The following is a 20,663-nucleotide window of genomic DNA, read 5'->3' on the forward strand; positions in this document are numbered from 1 at the left end:
CATAGATATATTGAAAATAAATTTAGTTATACAACTTTAAATTGAAAATTTTATGTAACTAATATAAAATGTAATAAAAGGCTTTTGATGCTGTAAATAATTATTTACATTTGGATTATGTAAATCTTTGTATAGTTGGCGATATAGCCGTAGGTGTTATGATATCGTATTTTTATTTCTTATCGAAAGCTGTCATAAATAACATTAAGCTAGTGTAAATCATTTCAGGCTGTAACTATGTTTTTTATGAAATATTACTGGTTTGTACATGGTTAACAACATAATCAATTCATTCGTAAATTTTTTTAGGGTTACATTTAATAACAAACCGAATCAAAATCAACTTTTGACTTAATTTTTAACATATACAAATTGGCTTTAAATGAAATGAAGTTTTACAAAACAATAACTTCGAACTATATTTTCGTTTATTTATTAGTTTGTAATCGCGTGTGTACACTGTTATCGTTAATTATTCTAAGGAAGTGTTCACCTAAGCTGAAACTTTTTCTTGCAACATTTTACCGTTTGCTATGCTTCTTTCGATAATAAAATAAAATATTAAAATAAAAAATTACTTACTTACGATTTGCAGAGGGTTTGCTATTCGCTACGTATGTCAGTCGGGAACTAAGCTGTCTATCCAGAAACGCCCTGAACTCGACGATTATCCTCAAGGTCTTTAAATCACGAGTCGATTTAGCCAGCATCCCCACCAATCGCCGTGACACTTCTTTAACGAAGGTAATTTGCTATTATTTGTAAATTGGCGTCTTGCTCCGTCCGCTCGGGTCGCGCGCAGTCGGGACCGCGGTATACACTTGGCTCCCTGCTGCCAGACTCCAATCCTTAAGTAAATAATCGTCACATCACCGAGAACCTCACTGACAATCCATGCGCCAGTCGATAAGATATAGCTCGCGTATACACACTTATGAAAATGTGAATAGTTTTCAATATGGCCAAATCTTGTGACGATATACCAAAAAAGTACAGTGAAGACGAAATGGACATGGATGATGAGGAAGACCCACCCGGTTGTTTCCGGAGGTTCATTATATCGCTACGGATAAACCCGAACCTTATTATGTTAAAAGTGACTCTCTTTGTAATGTATGGCGCCACCGCATCTCTTCTTCCATATCTAACGATACACATGCAAAGTATAGGTTTAACGGTGCCGGAGATATCATTTGTATATTTAGCTTTACCGTTTACGACGTTTCTAAGTCCTCCGATAACTGGTAAGTGAGATTTGGGATGATAATTTAGCTAATTGTTCATATAACGTTAATTGTTTTTATTTTAGGATTTCTGGTGGATCGTTTCGGCGAGTACAAGCCCGTTGTGATAACGGCTTTGATATTAAACGCAGCGTTTCATCATTCCTTACTCCTGATACCGCATCAGGAAACGCCAGGAGTTATGCCATCCGCATACGTGATGAGACATCCGATAAAGGAGAGCGTAGAGGTATTAAAATTACTTCTATCAAAAAGATTGTTCCTCAGTTGTTAGTTACAGCTCCTGTCCACTAAGAATTTGAGCAAATCGACTTCATCCGGCCACAAGAATTAACTAGTGTCGGAGGGCCTTTCTGATTCGTTAAGAGAATAGAGCTAAATATATAAATGCACATCGTATGATAATGCTCTTAAACATGACATTGATACACATTCCATCTCAAGTGCATTGTAATGTTACGTGAAAGCCAGTGCTTTGTTCAGAATTATCGCAATAACTTATTTTCGTATTTGATGAAGGAATGTATTCAGTGCTATATTTGTAATAATGTCGTATTGTGTGAAATATTTGTTGTATCAGTTTAATATAGAAATAGAATTATCTATTAATCGGGTACATTTATGCGATTGGAATATAGTTCATAAGTATTTACTAATTTCTTGTATTCGTTATTTTTCTCTTTACTCATAGGAAATTAACTATTTAATATTTACACTTTATCTTTAAATGTATATTTAAAACTGATACTCCTAGATATGGTGGAGCCCTTGTCCGAGCAGAGAATGCCCTGATGAGGATGAACAGGTAGATTTTGTGCTGGACCGTTGTGTGGACCACTGCATGTTATTCAGACCTACGGAGACCAGCCCCACAAGTGACCCAACAGATGATAAGGATGACATCGATGTTCACATTGTACAAAAGATTTATCCACCTAATTTGTCTAACAGCAGGTAAAAGGGTTCTATTTCGTGTAGTATGTAAATACAAAAGCCAATATAAAAATAATATTATTGTGTTGATTGAGTTATGATTTATCATTATATATTATTTTTCTTAAGAAATTTTACTCAAATTGTTATAAATTAATTTTATTGGAGTCATTACCTACATACATTACCAACGAAAATAGGTATATAAACTGCATTATCCCCTGAATCTATTATAAACTAAATAATAATTATGTGTAGCTTTGTCAATGGGACCTACGAAGAAGAAGATTATAATGACGCGGCCTTCTTTTTAATAGAGGTTCACGATGACTTAGGAGAGCCAAAAGAACAACTTGGTATTGAAATGGAAAGGGTAAGTAATAATAATCCTGAAAAAGAAACTCGTTTATAATGAAAATACAAGATATTTTGAAAATTACCAGAAGGTAATTCTTTATGTCTTTTTGTTCCCAAATGTTTAAGGGTTTTAGCGGCCATTCTTACTTTTACAACTAGTTGAGTTGTTATTTAATAAACGTTGCAATTGACACGACAAATTTCAGGATGACAACGACACTGTAACAGACTTTAGATCACGATTTGGAGAGAAACTACTGCTGGCCCAAGGTGTAAATATCACTGCTCTCGATAAAGAAGATTTGAGATGTGGAGGTCTCGTTATGTTGCATAACATGACTAAGTTATCTCAACTACGCCTTGCAACCCTATCTGCGGACTGTATGGTGCAAAAATGTGATTTTAGGTATGGTCAATCAAAATAAAATTTATTCATTTCAGTACAATGTATATATCAGTGGCAAAGTAATGCTTCTAAATTTACATTTACTGCTAGAATCATCTGTACGGTTTCTGTTTAAGGGTGATGTTTTGAATAATGTACTCTATTTACAGGCGTTAAACATATAAAATAATTCAATGTTATATAATGAAACTGCTATCTATACTTAAGACAGTGTCGGTAACTGACCAGAATTAGGGTTTAAACTCCGATAATTTAGGCATTCGCCTCGCTCATAAAACTAAGGAAACCTAAGTGAGAATAATGCAGTCTTGGCTCGTACAAGGGCTTAGAAGATATAGAGCTGACATTACCGACTATTTTAAATCAATTTTTCTATACATTTGTAAACTATTTTTCTTAATATAGATTATTTTTCTTGCTTACTGCGCTACATTTAGGTCAACTGTAAAGACTTAACACATTTATAGGTGGTTTGACTAGGTTTAAATTTGTAGTAAACAATAGCCAAATTAAGTATCGTTAATGACATTTTAAATGGGAAATAAAATTACGATTAGTTAATACTGTAGACACACATAACAATCGTAAACATATTTGTAGAAACTCGTATATTATTGACCGATAAAACATTATTGATCGATAAACTAATTTACAGAAAAGGTGGCCCGGATGTTTGTCCACCGGACTATAAGGAAAGCGACGATAAGACTTTTTATATCTATTTCTTCTTGCGATTTATGGGCACGATCATGTTATCGGCTGGCGTGACAATCATGGATCCCATAGCGTTGACAATGATTCAAAAGTATGGTGGAGATTTTGGTAGAGAGCGGCTGTTCTCTAGTATTGGAATGGCGATATTCTCACCGATTACTGGAATGTTAATAGATATGAGGAGTAAACAAGTTGGTATGTATATTGTGTAAAGCTGTTTATTGAAACTAAATTAAACGGTAGTAAAATCAAATAATTGTTCGTTGTTAACAACATACGACTATTTTATTAAAATTTGGGAAATCCTATATAATCGTTGCCGCGTGTTTGAAAACTTTAATACAAGAAGTTATTTTAACTTATACTAACACGTATTAAGAAGTTGAATTCAAATCCAGCAGTGCAAAAGGATTGATTTTTCTATGCGCAACTGACAGTCGCTTGTATATATATGTCGTAGCCATCTAACTTAGTTAGCCGTTTAATCAACAGCCTAGCATCTTTATTCAACAGCGCCGTTTAACTAGCGGTCAGAATTATATTCAGCCGTACATATTTTTTACAACATTTAATAAACTGGCTTACTAACGCTTAGCCCATTTGTACAAAAGTCAAAAATCATTTATTTATATAGGTAACATAATGTACACGTCTTATGAACGGCATGTCACATAAATAAAAAAGCTTAATAATAAACTCTTTATACATTATAATTAAAATGTTATTTATTAGTCTTTTTACACTTATTCTTAGTGTCATTACACTCTTTCATACTGGTCTTCACTAAACTTTGAAAATTCATCAAATTTATAGTTTGTCGACTTTTTATTGAAAGTTTGGAGTAGGTAGCAGGAAGTGGAACTATATATAAATGAACAGGATAGGCAAGTAATATAACATCTTCATTTCTAGTCATTTGCCTAGATGTTAGATTATTAAATAGCTGAATATCATTCAAGCCGCTAGTTAAACGGCCTTGTTTGTAAAGAGACTAGGCATTTATTTGAACGGCTAATTAAGCTATTGTCTGCGACATATACATTGTAGCGCTATCTCCAATTATTATTATATTGTTTCAGGGTATACGGATTATTCTGCTGCATTTTATACATATGACGTGTTACTTTTAATATCAGCTATTACAGTTGCTGTAATGCCGTTAGGAGCTAAATTGCCAGCTGATAACTTGTTGCACGATTTAATTAACATTATCAAAATGCCGCATATAATAATATTCATATTCTTCTTATTTGCGTTGGGAAATTTCTGGGGATTTATTGAGTCGTATTTATTTTTATATCTGAAGGAGTTGGGTGCACCAAATTTTCTATTAGGTGAGTAGTAGACTTTTAATCTGCTAATGTAAAACAACGTTCTTTGTATTTTTAACATTGTAAAAACGAAAATCTCTATAATATAGCTTTTGTAATGTTGCTAAATTTATTCCCAGTATGATTTATTAATATGTTTGAGTTTTGATAAATTGAATACTGAATCAAATCCGTCACAAAACAATTCACATTATTCATCGTAATCTACCTGTCAAACCAACAAAATTTTAATTCAAAATTGTACTACCCTCAAATAACAATCAGATGTTGTCTTTATCAGTATCGTGTCTTTGGCCAATATTGGTACGTGTCTTAAATTTTTCTTAACATTATAAAGGTATCTTTAGATTAGTAAATTATTATTTGTGAAGGAAGGAAGGAAGCAAGGAATTGTGAGTGTGTAATATTTACTCCAAAATCGAATTCTACGACCGATATAATGCATCTGACACGGACACTTCGTTCAGCTAGTTGAGAAATACAGTACTTTACGGATTAACATCATTAGTGAATTTAGAAGACTAGTTCCGGGCGTTTCACAAGGACACTTATGTGTATTAACTAATTAGATTTAATCCTACTTAATCCAGGAATAACTGTGACTGTGGGCACTTTAAGTAGTATCCCGTTCCTGTACGGCGCAGACGCAATAACATCCCGAATCGGCCATGTCAATGTCATCGTGGTCGCGTTCTTTTCTCATGCTGCTAGACTTGTGGGCTATTCATTCATCGAGTAAGTTAACGATTTTAAATTATCTTCAAGGTCATCGAACTTCTTTATGTACCAAACATACATTATTACTAGCTGCCTCCACGAACTTCGTTTCTCCTTACTGTGATTTTGCTTATCCTACCGTTTTACATGGAACTACCGCAAAGAGTGCTCGGTTTTCCGGAATGAAAACATTCTATATATAAACCTCAGAGTTCACGTCATATGTTTTAATTAACAAATAAAAATAGGGGCTGATCTTAGAGGATTTTGGTACATTAAATAATTGTCAGACATTAGCGCTACTAATATTGAAAAGATTGCATGAAAGTTTGATTTCATATACAATACGTAATTCTAGCTGATTGTAATAGTGTGGAATGTATGTTACGGAATAGTCCTGAAGAACAAGCCTCAATGTATGGTGTATTTTGACAAAATTCCACGTAATCCAACAAAGATAGATAATAGTTACGTTAAGTCTACACTTTAGGGCTATTTACATTAGTTGAGGATCCTACAAGTTAATGACAAAACAATAGTCTCTTAACTGATAAGAGATATGTTTAACCAATTAAATCAATGTTGACTGATGGTCACGATAGAGACAATGGAAGATGAGCTGCATCTTCCATTACAGACTTTATAATAAGGGCCGTATGTATCAACCTTCTTATCACTTAGCATTGCCTAGTTATTTTATAGGAATGATGAATTGCCTACAACAAATTCATAATATTTTCGATCAAAATCAGTCTCTGACGAAATATAACTCTAACGTTGATTGTTCGAAGATATAAGGCATATAGCTTTGGCATGACATTAAGGCATATGACTTAAATTGATGATGTTTTTACTCATAAACGGATAGCGTATGGCGTAGTCCTTACTTTTCGCGAATTTTGTAAACTTTTTGACATTGCATGCCCTAAGTCGCATCTAAACTGAAGGAAACGAATTTTGATTTGATTGATTGATTTGATTAAAGTCTATTTAATTAATTTGGACCTCAAAAACATGATACAAATAAAACTAATCGACGTTCATACAAAAATCGGAAAACCGGTGTTGTCCCTACAACATGCGAGCACGACCACCGAAACGCTGGAAAAATAGCAGTATAAAGAAAAAATGTAGTATCGTACCCCATTCCACATTTATGCGGGACTTACAATTAATAACAAATCGAAGTTTTCAATTTGAAATAAATTAAATATTATTTGTGTAGGTTAAACCAAGGTTATATTTAATACAGAATGGTCGGAATTACATGATAACTGTAACCTACGCATTTGTGGACACTGTGATCATAAACTTGACTGTCATAAATGGTTTACCTCGACAAATGGTATTTTAATGCAAAAGGACGATTTCATATCTATTTAATGTATGAAGTTTATTTTATTAAACGTTTATCTAAAACTGCATTTAGGTAAGGTCGTAAGAGGCACTAGTCAACTTTGAATTAACTAACTGAAACTCAAAATATAACTTCATATAAGTAACTATGAGAAAATATGTTAAATCGATTTTAAATTTACATTATATCGGGCAAGAAGAACTGACAAGAAACCCACACCCAAGGGTGGTCCACCACAAAAAACTTTGTCTAGTAATACTAGAAAAAGCTTTTTTGTTTTTATTTTTTTTATGATGCAGCATACAAAAATACATACACCATTAATTTTCACCCCTCTACGATCAACCATTTTTTTATTAGTTGATTAAACACTTATGACTTGAACTCTGAGGTTTATTAAAAGAAAAATTCACAGAAAACCTCAAAAAATTTTCATTCCGGAAATCCGAACAGTCTCTGGAGGTACCATAGCAATTGTTCAATGTTTGTATGAACTAAAAAAAGAGGCTAAGTTAAAAACAAAATTCGCGGGGGCAGCTAGAAACTCAAACTACTAAGCCGTGGTAAGTGAAAAAAAAAGCACAAGAACAGTGCCTTACCCTAATACCTACTATAAGTAGTGTTATTGGATACTTTCTGATGTTAAATATCCTTATTAATAAATAGGTTAGACTTACTGATGACTTAGGCTAGATCGTAGTTCCATGATGTCTCCATGAAAAGGTAATTTTATAAAATCTTTATTACGGAACGTTTACAATTATGACTGAAAGAAAGAATCAATTAGCGGTTTCACTTTTATTATATATCATATGTATTGCAGGGACTCATGGTGGTGTTTTCCATTTGAGGCCATGGAGTCACTATCTGTACATTTAATGTGGGTTGCTGCAGCTACCTACTGCGCGATGTTGGCGCCGAAGAGTCTTCTCGCGACTCTTATAGGCGTATTGGGAATGGCTCATTTTAGTCTTGGTAAGTATTTGTCCAGATAACTCAATGAAGTTCTAGACAGACATATTTTTACTTCTGTGTCATAATGTTTTCATACAAAAGTAACTTCTATGATTTTTTATTGGATGAATCCATCAGTTCCTTGGATATGTAAGTTATTTGTGCCTATTACATGACTTCAGAGATATTGTTTATTTTCCGTAAGAACAAGTAACAATTGAGGATGGAATACAATACATTGATGCAGTCTGGATTCGAATGCTCGAACATAGGGCGTCACGTGACTAAGATATATTTTAAGTTAGGACATTAATGTTATTGTTATTATTAAATTATATGATTCAGCTAGCTAGGAATGTCCATATATTAGCCACGGCGCGTTTTAGGCCACCAAAGTCTGAAGCCAATCTAATCAATTTCACGTGTGTGTAATTAAAATGAGCTTTCTTATTAATATGAAGGCTATTAAGACTGTTCTTAATATTTTAAGGCCGTGGAAGTGGAAGTTTTGGCGGAGGTTTGTTAATAGCTTCACTGGGCACCCGAGAAGCCTTCAGATACATGGGGTTGATAGCTTTCTTGGGTGGAGTGCTTTACGGTCTCTTACACTATTTCTGGTTAAGAAATATCAATATGAAAGCGATGCCAGAGATATCGGAGCCGGATACAGGTAAGATATTCATTGATAAATTTATTGATTTGATTTACTTTTAATAACGCGAATTTAAGTGTCTTTTCAGTTTGCTAGATTTCAATTGCATCAAATCCTGAAACACGTTTTATGCGTAGTTATGAATGTGGGTGGTTCAAGCATTGTAGCACGTTAGAAGAAAAGTATTAAAAGCCCGCTTGATACATCTGCGATTTGGCTATACTTACCTATATTCTCATACATAGTTTTTTTTTAAACTAAAATTTTAAAACAAATTTTAAATTATATTAAATATCCAGAAAGCGGTGAAGGCGATAAGCTAAATGGTGAACCTCTTAGAAAGGATGCTGAGACGATGATATCATTGGAGCGGCTGCATATGATTACTAGATATAATCCACTGGGTTCTTTGCATTCACTATCCAGAGGATCTAGGGCCAGGGTAAGTAGGGTATAAGGGTCCCTTCATACATAAATGTGTTACTTCGTTAAGATATGAAGCTCATCGATTCGAATGTATTTTTGTATTTTATTCTGCATCTCTCAGCCTATTTTACTCATGAAGTTAAACGAACTATGGATATTTCATATTAAATAAAATTAATTACACTATTTACGATAAACATATAGTTAAATACCAATTCACAAATGAATTTGAGGCATCTGTGTACTGAGGCATCTGTGTACCATTATTGCTAGCAGTATTTCCTTGCTGCATTGCTTAATACTTATCCGGTGCGAGGAGAGCACCAACTCTAGGGTCAACGGTACTATCTAACGATCGCCAACTTATATGTTTGATTAGCAACGGTGCACTGAACCCCACAGCCTAAGAGTCTGTACTCTAAAGTTAGAGGATAGTCTCTTACATGAGAGTTTTAATGTATAATGATTAAAGCAATACCCGATTTCAGCTATCCCAAGGGGACATCAACGAACTATGTCGCAGCAGAAGCGGTAGTAACAGCCAGCGGCGGTGCAGCAACATTGAAATATCTCCAAAATCCCAAAGCTCTGCTTCCAAGGTGGATCTTCTACGTTCAGCCCTTGAGGTCTCTCACCAACAGGCTAAGGGGCATATATCGAACCCGGTTCTGTCTAATAGGACTACAGCTCATCCTTATAAGGTAAGATGAATGGGGCATGGAACTCACTAGGCCTTCCATAGTTTAATTGCAAGTGTGTCCTATTCTTCATTCAGTCGCGATCTTCAGTTCTGAAGACGCGGCGACGGTGCTGTACAACTTCTTTAACTGTCCCTTGTCTTATGCAAGCCTCTGCAAGACCTGTAAGGGCTTTAATAGATCGGCCTCTAGGTCTGGTGTCCTACACTCTGCCAGTCACAATAATTTTTTATAAACTTTATGAACGTATATTATGTCCAAAAAAGTCAGTGTGTAACTATGTCGAAATAAGTACGAGTTCTTACTCGTAATATCACATAAAATATATATGAAGTTCTTTATTTCATTACACAAATTTAAAAAGTGAGCATTTCAATCCGATAAACGTTTTTGTTAGACGCTATAACAATTATTGTTTCACCGAGAATCGAAACCAGTCCGTTTAACACTAGGTTAAGGAAACGGTGTCATATCAGTAATTCTCATCGATACAAAATATCTAATTCTGATGTAACACACTTTACTTTATATCACCGGGTAGGAGGCTCCCATGATGTTCAGTGACCATAGACACTCGCATCGCCAGAGGGCTCACAAGTACATTGTCAGCCTTTTAAAAATTCTGTTAACTCGACGGACCATAAGTCGACTCGAAATAATTCGGTAGGCGGTTCCAAAAAATGGTGAAGCGCAGTTACTTTAAAAAAAACTTTTGCTCATTATAATAGAATTTAACTAAAACCCTCAAACATTTCGCCACCAAAAGAAAAGACAGTATCTTGTTCAATCTAATCGTCATAAACAGTGGCTGAAGTAAAAATATCTTAAATCCGTGTATAAATAAAACAGTCGAGGTTTCGCTGTGATTTTTGTAATATTTTCATTTGCACACTTTATCTTATACTTAACGCTTTACAGCTGTGATTATGTGTTATCAATTTCATTTTAAATATGTCAATTTGGACTTTTTGCGTCAGTAAAAAATAAATATTTAAAATTAATATCTATGCCTATTTCAAGAAAATAATTATATTCAGACATATTCTTCTTATAATATTAATGTATTATAATGTTATACATAATACTTTAACGTAATGAATTATTTTAAAACTCATATATCAATGAAACTCAAAGAAATCTGATGCAAAGAGCCAAAGACAACTCACCAGTGTAAAATTATTATTAATCTTTTTAACAGATGAAAAATAATTATAGTCATTGTTTCTTTCAATTTCTAGTTTTGACCTACACTTTTTAAAGATACACTAACTTTCTTATGTCAAAAGATCACACTTGGAACATTTAGAATTTAAATTGTATTTTATTATATGTATGCTCCAAAACATCACACATGTTTAAACATGATAATAATTGTGTGAAAATTACAGATCCATGCATCGTCTCTTCATATCTCTCCATGCGCAATTTAACATTTGATTGTTAGTTGAAGAAATCATGCTGACATAATTTTAAGCTATTTTCGATCTTAATGATAATCTTAATATAACAAAATTTTAACTTATAATTGTACCGTTTTGCACATTTTTTTTGCAGTTGGCAAACAGTGCACCCAAACTAACACAGCGCATAAACATATCACAGCCGGCACTGGTTGAGTTTGACAGCCGTCGAAGAGACTCGATACCAGAGGAGGCCGATGAAGACAAACTCGTACCAGCGAAGTGTAAAACCAAGAGGATCCCACCACCACCCACTTACGACGAGGCAACCCGTGAGAAAAGGAAGAGTTGGAACTCGGACGATAGTACTCCCACATAATGATCGATTTTAGGTGTTTCGGACTCATCATCAAACTAAAACCGGCATTGGTTGTATAAAAGTTCGTAATTAAGATTTTATACGAGACTAGAACATTGAGTCAAGCGCCATCTGTCGGCAAGTAGCGTCACTATGTTAAATTTCGAGTCTAGAAAAGCACCTAATGGTTGTTTGTATAGTCTCTTTATAAATAAGAACTAATAAATAAGTATGTTACCGTTGCTTTTATTAAAACAATTTGTATAATTTTACTTGAAATTACCTTTTAGCAGTAATATCGGCAAATATATACATCATAAGCACAATTAATATGCAAACATGAAGAGTAGTTACTAAACTCTCCTAGTAAAATTTTGTAGGAGATAAGCATCACGTCGCTTTAAGGTCGGCTGATAGTTGGTAAGCCGAATATATTTGGTTTGTAAAACAAAAAAAACACTATTTCCTTTATTACTGTTTCATATATAAATTAATTGTTGTAATACATCAGGGTTTCGAAAATTACAATTATTACTTTTTTATTTTTATTTGGTGATATATAATGTACATACAGTCTTTTAAAATGTGGAGTAAAGATGCCATGTTTGGTTTAAATATTTCACCAATTTGAAATGGTAATCATGGTAACATGAATATTCATATCATTTGCATGTTATCAAACGTTTTCTTGTACTATCTCTAATGTATATTATAATAACTTTACAAAGTAGCCCCTACTTAATCGTAATTAATAGTGAAATAACTAGGCGTCATTGGGACAGTTGCTTTGATCGGTCTTTATATAGTGAGTTTTATCAATCTTATTCTTCTCGATGGCAGCGTATACTCTGTCTAAAACACTTTGTGGTGGATTTCTTTCCCTTGTCAGGATCCAGGAGGTTTCTGAAATTAATTTAAAGTAAGTATCAGGTTAATATGAGTACGTAGTCTTTTCTTCCTAAAAACCAAATTATAATTTATTCAAATAATTACTTGTTATAATACTGGTTTTAGTTGTTTTGTTTCTGTGTCACATACAAATAAATGCTTACTTATAACGCAAACATTATTTTACAAAACGAAATCTTTTTGTGGAACAGTGAGCTAACGGGCAGTAAAGCCAACTCATATTAAGTGGTACTGCCACCTATGGACACTCAATAAGGAGGTTTGGCGAGTGAGTTACCGGCCTTGTACGTACCGAATTGGTACGTACTTTTCTTGAAGGATTCTAATTCGAATTGGTTTGTATATACTTAAGTGGTTCCACAATTAAATTTACGTTAATTAATTTAAAAGGCTGATATTAATTTACCTGAATGCATGACACCCAGGTTTGTGCAACTCCATACTAAAGCGTAGTTGTCATAATCTGTGTCTATGACCCAATATGGCGCCGGGATGTCGACAGGAAGAGACGGGAAGCGCACACTAAGCTTGGCGACGTTTGGTGGTCCTGTCAGCTTCGCCTCACCAACTATTCCGGACTTCGCACCTCTGAAAAGTTTTAAAAAGCTTTCAGACAATTAATTTCTCTTCAAAGATCATCAACATCAAAAACTAACAAGTGAAGCGAATTTAAATTAAAACCTAACCATGCATATGAAATATCTGTTTTGAAAGAAAATATTTCGACTGTTTCTATCTAGTTTCCTCTAATTATTATTTATTTTAATTTGGTTACATTTAAAGGAAAAACAAATATGACACATTGTACACGGGCTGAGTTCACAAAAGTTGCTTGCTAAATTGTTAGTTATAAGATTTATGCATTAAAATATGTTTTTTAAATCTTTTTATGTAGGATCATTGGTGTGGGTATTATTTATATTTACGTTCTATCGCTTTAGTAGTAACTGTCAAGGTAGAATAAATAAATAAAAACTAAATAAACATAAAAATTATCAGGGATACAACGAATAGCCCTAGTAAAGAAGAAACTAATAAACGAAATATCAATAGATTGGTAAAGTGCATAATTAAATCTTATAAAAATATAGAATGACCAACCTTAATCTAAAATAATACAAACATAATAGAAAAAATAACTGTTAAGGTAGAACAATGTAATTGAATAAATAAATAAACATAAAAATTATAAGGGATACAACGGACGGCCCAAGTAAGGACAAAATCTAATAAACGAAATATGAATAGATGGGTAAAGTGAAACAAAACCAAAACCAAATCGTATAAAAAATATAGAATGACCAAGCTTTCAACAGAAAGAAGAAACAGCTGTAACCTAAAGCCAAGGTCAAAGGTAAAGGATTGTAACGTCAGATTATTATTATTGCAATTATTAAAATGGAGATTGACTTCGCTAATATTCGAGGTTGTGAAGGACCTTCGAATATTTATAATATATTTTATCTCAAAATTGCCTCACCAACGATTAGTAAGTACATGTTACGCTATATTACTCTTGTAATTCAGATGACGTGATAATTTTTTACTTTACACATTTTTTGTTATTTAAACGATTATATAATCAAAATACTGTCTAATCAGTTTTTCAACTAATTATTAGTTCGTTCTTAATACTATACTAGTGGCTATTTGTCTTGTAAATATAATATAAATTTTCAGTTTGCTACATTGGCCACAATGTCCAAATTCCATAGAACTTGCCGGGCAATAGGAATCAAATACAAACTTACTCTACTCCATTCCAACTTACACTATGGATACTCTCAATGCTAGATCACGAGTGTGTTGCCGGCTTTTTAAGAATAGTTAGTTCAAATATTCCCAATTTAGGACTTCAGATTTTATTTATTCCATTATGGCTTAGTGTAGTATACGATCTATATTAAAGTTATCCAATACGTTGTTCACATATGAAAGTTACACTTATCGCTAAATCACGACTATGAATTTGTGTTTGATCATCAGTGTGGATTCGCATACACATGGGCGGGATGGTAACCTAACGGGCCATGATCATCTGGTGCCTCGCCAGTATTTTTCTGTATTTCAAATGTAATATGAGGCAAACGGGCAGAAGGCTCACCTAAAGTGATACCGCCGCCCATGGACACTCACATTCTCAGAAGGCTCGCAAATGCGTTGCCGGCCTTTCAAAGTTCGGAAACACTTCAGCGGGCAGCTGGTTTTGTGTGCAACACATTATAAATACACAAACGTATATACGGTCTTGACACAATATTAGGATAAAAGTTACTTCAGGGATTTTCTGAGCCAAGGAATTTAATGACAAAAATTCGACGTTTATTATATCCTGTAGCATTTAGTAAAAATACTTACTTGGAGTTCACTTGTTTATTGTAAACGCCGATAACCCCGTTACCATTATCAGTGTATTTGGCCGAGATACACTTGCCTCCTAGCTCAAATATCGCAAAATATTTTTCAGCTTCGTACCATGTCCCCAGATACTGAAATTGTTTATAACACTATGTGAACTACGTATAATCATTTAAATAGATAAAATATGACTACATAAACTGTCAAACTGACAAAAATCACTTATTCATGTAGGTACACTTATGAACTCCAAAAAGAAATATTATTGATTATATTATATTAATTGATTCCAATTTTACATTTACTGCCAGTTCTGAAATTAAGGGCGTAGAACGGAAGAGAAGGCCTGGCATAAGCTGTAGAGAAATGGTATTTTGAAAGCTTATAGTGAGATGACTCCATCAAAATCCATTACGTTTCCGTTTTTGATGTACGGAAATCAGACTTAGGCGAAAGTCTTCTATTTGGTGCTTGCGTTCTTTGTGAATCAACTATATTGATCTATTTTACACTAGTGTGTTAATACATAAATTAACACATTAACAAACAATAAATAAACAGATAACAAACAAAATATATTTTCTTCTTCTATAGCTCCCGTTATTAGCGTCAATAAACAAATTAACTTGCGAATTATCTAGCGTTTTGATTGTACGATAAGCGTGTTCAAGTCACAGAACTACAGAACAAAATGCTTACCCGTGCTGGCTCAAAGTTAGTAATAGCTTCGATGTTGGGACAACCCCCTGGGAACATAACCTGGGCACTCGTTTGTACCAGTATCATTGACACTAAAAACACAACTATGGACTTCAACACCGACATCTGCAACAAAATAATTACCAATTTATTTATAATATCAATAAACAATATAAGAAAACTATTACAATATGTTCTAAAATAATAAATATACTTTAAAAACGAGTATTCAAAATCTTGGTTTTGAATAAAATGTTAAAAAGTGTAAGTATATAATTTTATAATACTTATTGATAAATTATTCGCTATGCAGTCGAGTGTTAATACGTATCAATATAGGCTTTGTTGAAACTGGAACTTGAAATAGCTATTGAATGTTTGTTCTTATCAATCTCGTGTCACTCAAGTAAAATAAACGTGACAAAACATTATTTAAAAAGGTTTTGAATAAGATATTTGGCAGTGTAACTTAAAATACACTATGCAATGGAACGCACTAATAAAACAACTTATATAAATTCATTTAAATCTAAATCTTGACTCTATATAAATATTAACTTCCTTTTGACCAAAAATGTTATTTTTACTTGTTAAGACGAAACAAAGCCTACCTTTTATGTTTTTCTCTTCACCTTCCTATAATAAGAATAAATTAAAAAAAATATATACCTAGGTACTCGAATCGTTCCAGCCGCCTTTACGACTCATTTTATTTATATACATTGTCAATGGTATAGTAATCCTTTTCCTATATATGTAAGTTAATACCAAATAGTTTTTTTAGTAGTAGTTGGCAAACGGGTGATCACGTCATGATGTTAGGTGATACCGCTCATAGACACTCACATTGCTAGAAGGCTCGCAAGTGCATCCCGGCACTATGAAATAATTACTAAGAATTGGCACGCTCTTTTATTAAAAGACCTTAAGACGAATTGATTTGGAAATACTTCAGTGCGCAGTGCGCGACTGATGTCAGTGATACGGATGGTATTTTGTTATCTACCTTAACGTCCGAACGTTTAACTTCTGGCAGTAGCTACTTCCAACAATTGAGGTTTTTAAAATACATAATGTGCTAAACATTACGTGGCACATCAATTCGGCGGTTCAACTGAATAACAAGTAATAAATTCCCTATCTGAACAATGACATGACCTTCACACATCACAGCTACATTAGATGATGTCATAGCATCAAAAACAGTTCTACGATAACAATTTTTTATTCGGCTTAGTGATAACGATTTCGAGTGTTTTGTTATGCTAGACTTGAACGATAAAGTATTAGTCATTTTTAACTCTTTGAAATAGGATAGTAGCATATTATATTTCTCCCTTGTACCAAGTCACCAACTTTTTATAAAAATGTTTTTTTAGATAATAATAATTGAACATTATATTAATTAGTTTTTTACGAATGATAACTGAAAAATACATTAACGATTTGAGAATATATTTTATTGGCTATTATATAAAAACAAGAAATATAAGTTTAAGGGGTAAATCTAAACTTAACGCTTAGTATTTATTTGACTTTCTTATACAAAAAACGTTTTGGATTTTGATACACGCAAATAATTAAATTAAGACTACAACCTTGGTTTATACATTATACTACATAATACAACAAGAGATTAATGTTTTTATTTATTATTTAATTTAGTCAGCGTTTTATGACAAGTCGTAAATATATTATTTAAGTCAAACTTTTTCACGTTTACCTTCCTGCGCAAGTCGAAATCATCGCACATAGAAGAGAAGTAATAAGTAATAAGGAAGATTGCTTACTCAAATTTGAGTGGGGCCAAAACGCCACCGCGTTTTGTGACGGATCGTTTAATAGCCTCAAATATTGTTGAGTAAAACGATGGCTGTCTCACACGTCATGCTTGTGAACAGATTCAGGAAACTGGACTGTTAGGTATCCGCTCACATTTGTATATAATACAAACAAATCTTAATCTATCTCTTAAAAAAGTACTAATTGCTTTTTACACTGTCTTTTTTTCTCGGCCTACACCTTCTTTCTTCTCTGGTGTACCTATATAAATGTCTACCGATATAAACCTGTCTTATATTCGATAAAGTTTTATTTTTAACATTACATTCAATGTTATTTTTTTATAAATATCGATTGCAGCCGGGGTCTGAAGGCACGACCTTAGTGTTGAGAAACGCACATTTGAAAAACTATAATAATCATACATTTTGAAGATAATACTAAGATTTACGTTGCCATATGAACGTTAAGATAATTTGATATGTGTCATACATTTGTAATCCTAGAACGAATAGTTAGTAAAATTACATATTACCTTGTCTGCGGTCACTGTATAACAATAGACAAGGTGATGGCCGTGACTCTACTCGCACAAGCGATGAACAAACTGACCAGAATATGTTAACCGAAACAAGGCTTCAGAAATTTGGTATTTCCATATATTGTACAGAACAGAGTCCTGGTCAATTCGTGCAGCGAAACGAAACACGATAGAGGCCTTCCAGATTTAGTGTTGCTGTTGAAAATGTTGCCATGGACTCCAAAAAGAACAAAATCTTACTCAACCAACAAACAAAACTGGTAATCGAAAGAACTAGGGAGGAGTGTTAGAAGAAAAAGTTAAGGTTGATCGCCTACCCTTGAGATCCCCAGAGACAAGCGGATAATAATCATCGGCTGCAAGTCGACGTAATGGTGAGGGCTTTTCAAGACACAATGCACGTCCTTTAATAATGAAGACATACATTTATTAAACTTATAACAAAAAACCTATTTGAAATACTCAGTAACACGAGAGTCAATCTCTCCTTCGGTTTCGTAGTCATAGTGTTAACGTAACTCGCTGATCATAATAATAATCCACTATTGTTACAACCCTTCATGGCCTCAACTACCAATTTCAACGATCACTTTTGTATTATAGATAAGTAGGTGATCGGCATCTTGTGTCTGACAGGTGTCATTGATTTCTGTGTATGAGAGTTTTCTCATGATGAAAGAAAAATCTATTGGTTCATAGCAGTGATACGAATGCACGGTCTAAGGGTTGGAGGTACGCTTAAGCGACTAGGCCGACACTGCTTTTGCGATTACTTAATGGTGTATAACATTCATATTTATATTTAAATCTGTTATTTCTGTTAAATTTGTAACTGTTAGCTTATCAAGATTCAATTACAAACAAAAAGAAAATGTAGGTAATTTAGTTTATTTGTTTAAGATATATAATATTATTTTAATCAATATTTAAATAAAACGTTACTTTGTTAAAACGTATGAATGTGGTACAAGGCCTGAGTGTTCATATTAAAAACATTGCTTATTATGAAGCAAAATTGCTCAATTAAATTAATTTGATTAGTTTTTATCGAAATATAATTATTGTGTATATAATATTTTTTAATGTGTGTTGGATTTACATCATAGATTTAAACAAAAATATACTACTCCTACTACAAAATTGATTATGCATTCTACGGAACAGTATCAATAGAATCATCCAAATTTCGTCTGTAAAAACTAATTAGAAAAAAACAGGCATCAAATATAAGTCTTTCCTCCAATTTCGATTTTGTTCTGTTTGGAGTAGAGACTCTTGGGCCGCGGGTTCAAGTGCACAGGCGTTAATTCAATATTTAAGTTGGCGCATAGTAGATAGTACCGGTGACCCCAGAGATGGTGATTTCCTGGCTCAACGAGCGTATCGCAAGCGAGGAAATGCTGCCAGCGTTAAAGGGACAATAGGGAACAAACTTTTATTAAATTTATTTTGATTTTCATTTTAATTAATTCTATTATTACTTTGAAATAGAAAATTAGAATGAAATACACTTATGGAGCGTTTTATATATTCGGTAATGGACTGATCAATTTTAAATGAGTTGCTAAGTACATATTGGGTACCTAATACGAATTACAGTTAATTATTGAGTAAAAACCCTTGTATAGATAATTTTTCCTGTATTATTAATATTTTTTTAAAATTTTAAAATAACTAATACTGCAGAAAATGTATTATATTATATGATGTGGTGTCGTTTATTAAATAAAATATACTAACATTCTAAATAGGTTTGGTATGCTCCGAAAACGGATTTCAATTTTTTTTTATTAGTCATACATTATAAAATAATATGACAAAATTATTAAAGATTAATTAATGTCCAGAAATGAACAGACTATGATATATAATTTGATAATACTTTTGAATCAAATTTAATTGTTTAGAAAAAAATATTTCCAATTCAAAAAATATTACAATTTACCAATACTAATTTTACACTATTTCACGTTCGTACCGATAAAGATATCGTGTAATAGGTATAATTATTAAAATATTAACCAGCGGCGTGCAATTAAGTAATGAGACATCAATACCTGAATATATTGACAGACAAACGTAAATATATCACTCAATATTCGTTAATTTTTACTTGATATGTAAAAACCTACTTGAAATAAAATATAATTGTATTAGTATGTATGTAAAGCTAGCTTACCTTGTCCTTAGTTGAATATCTAAAAAAATAACTTCGATGTGTCCTTATAAATGGTCAATCACAGACTGCGATAGAGGAAGCATTGCATAATATTTTATACACCAAGTTTGTTTACATACTTTTTTTATCTCTTTATGTTTTATGATTCATACGTATGTTTAGTTTAGGAGTGCCACTTTTCGTAGAACGTACGTTAAACAGAGATATTTACAAAGTAAACTAAACCTAAGCTTTTAGCTTCGTTAAGTACACACTTAAATTTCTTTTTTTTTTTTACTCAATGCCTGGTACCGGTTTTGTTACTCTCAATAATCATACCTATTTTATTGTTATAGTTTTGTTACAGTTTGCGACATCTGAAAAAGAACTGTTGAAATCGCTACAAGAATGACGGGATCGATATCGCTGTTGGAAGTAAAATATTATTTGCGTTTTACTACAGCGCCATCTATGATATAACCATAAGTTATAAAATACGGAGGTATTTAAAAACAACACGACATTTTCGTTTTCTTTGCATATTTTATAATACGTTTTCTCGGGCGTTTATTCCAGTCCATGATCACAATCTGTAATAAATTTCTGTGAATTGGAATTTTGTGATAGGTATGTTTCGTAGATTTTTGCGCCGTGCTTCGATGGACATAA

The 20,663-nt window shown here is 33.0% G+C and overlaps 2 protein-coding genes across 3 annotated transcripts; one reads left to right on the plus strand and one right to left on the minus strand.

Moving 5' to 3' along the window:
• Nucleotides 1–770: 770 nt before the first annotated feature.
• On the plus strand, nt 771–11,802 carry LOC110993123. Its single transcript, XM_022259249.2, has 13 exons — nt 771–1,244; nt 1,310–1,473; nt 1,999–2,198; nt 2,436–2,550; nt 2,741–2,940; nt 3,596–3,849; nt 4,734–4,988; nt 5,576–5,720; nt 7,883–8,034; nt 8,504–8,683; nt 8,965–9,107; nt 9,580–9,792; nt 11,344–11,802. The coding sequence occupies exons 1-13, from the start codon at nt 959–961 to the stop codon at nt 11,566–11,568; spliced, it is 2,532 nt and encodes an 843-aa protein (XP_022114941.1). The 5' UTR covers nt 771–958; the 3' UTR covers nt 11,569–11,802.
• On the minus strand, nt 11,774–20,119 carry LOC110993124 (apolipoprotein D-like). Of its 2 annotated transcripts, none has more exons than XM_022259250.2 (5): nt 20,016–20,119; nt 15,514–15,639; nt 14,815–14,945; nt 12,863–13,062; nt 11,774–12,450 (listed from the first exon to the last, which is right to left on the minus strand). In XM_022259250.2, the coding sequence occupies exons 2-5, from the start codon at nt 15,637–15,639 to the stop codon at nt 12,311–12,313; spliced, it is 597 nt and encodes a 198-aa protein (XP_022114942.2). In that variant the 5' UTR covers nt 20,016–20,119; the 3' UTR covers nt 11,774–12,310. The 2 variants fall into 2 exon arrangements, with proteins under 2 accessions (XP_022114942.2, XP_022114943.2); XM_022259251.2 differs by having other exon boundaries at nt 12,863–13,044; nt 20,016–20,117.
• Between the last annotated feature and the right edge of the window lie 544 nt (nt 20,120–20,663).

The sequence above is a fragment of the Pieris rapae genome, chromosome 20, assembly GCF_905147795.1.
Source record: "Pieris rapae chromosome 20, ilPieRapa1.1, whole genome shotgun sequence".
Classification (NCBI taxonomy): Eukaryota; Metazoa; Arthropoda; class Insecta; order Lepidoptera; family Pieridae; genus Pieris; species Pieris rapae.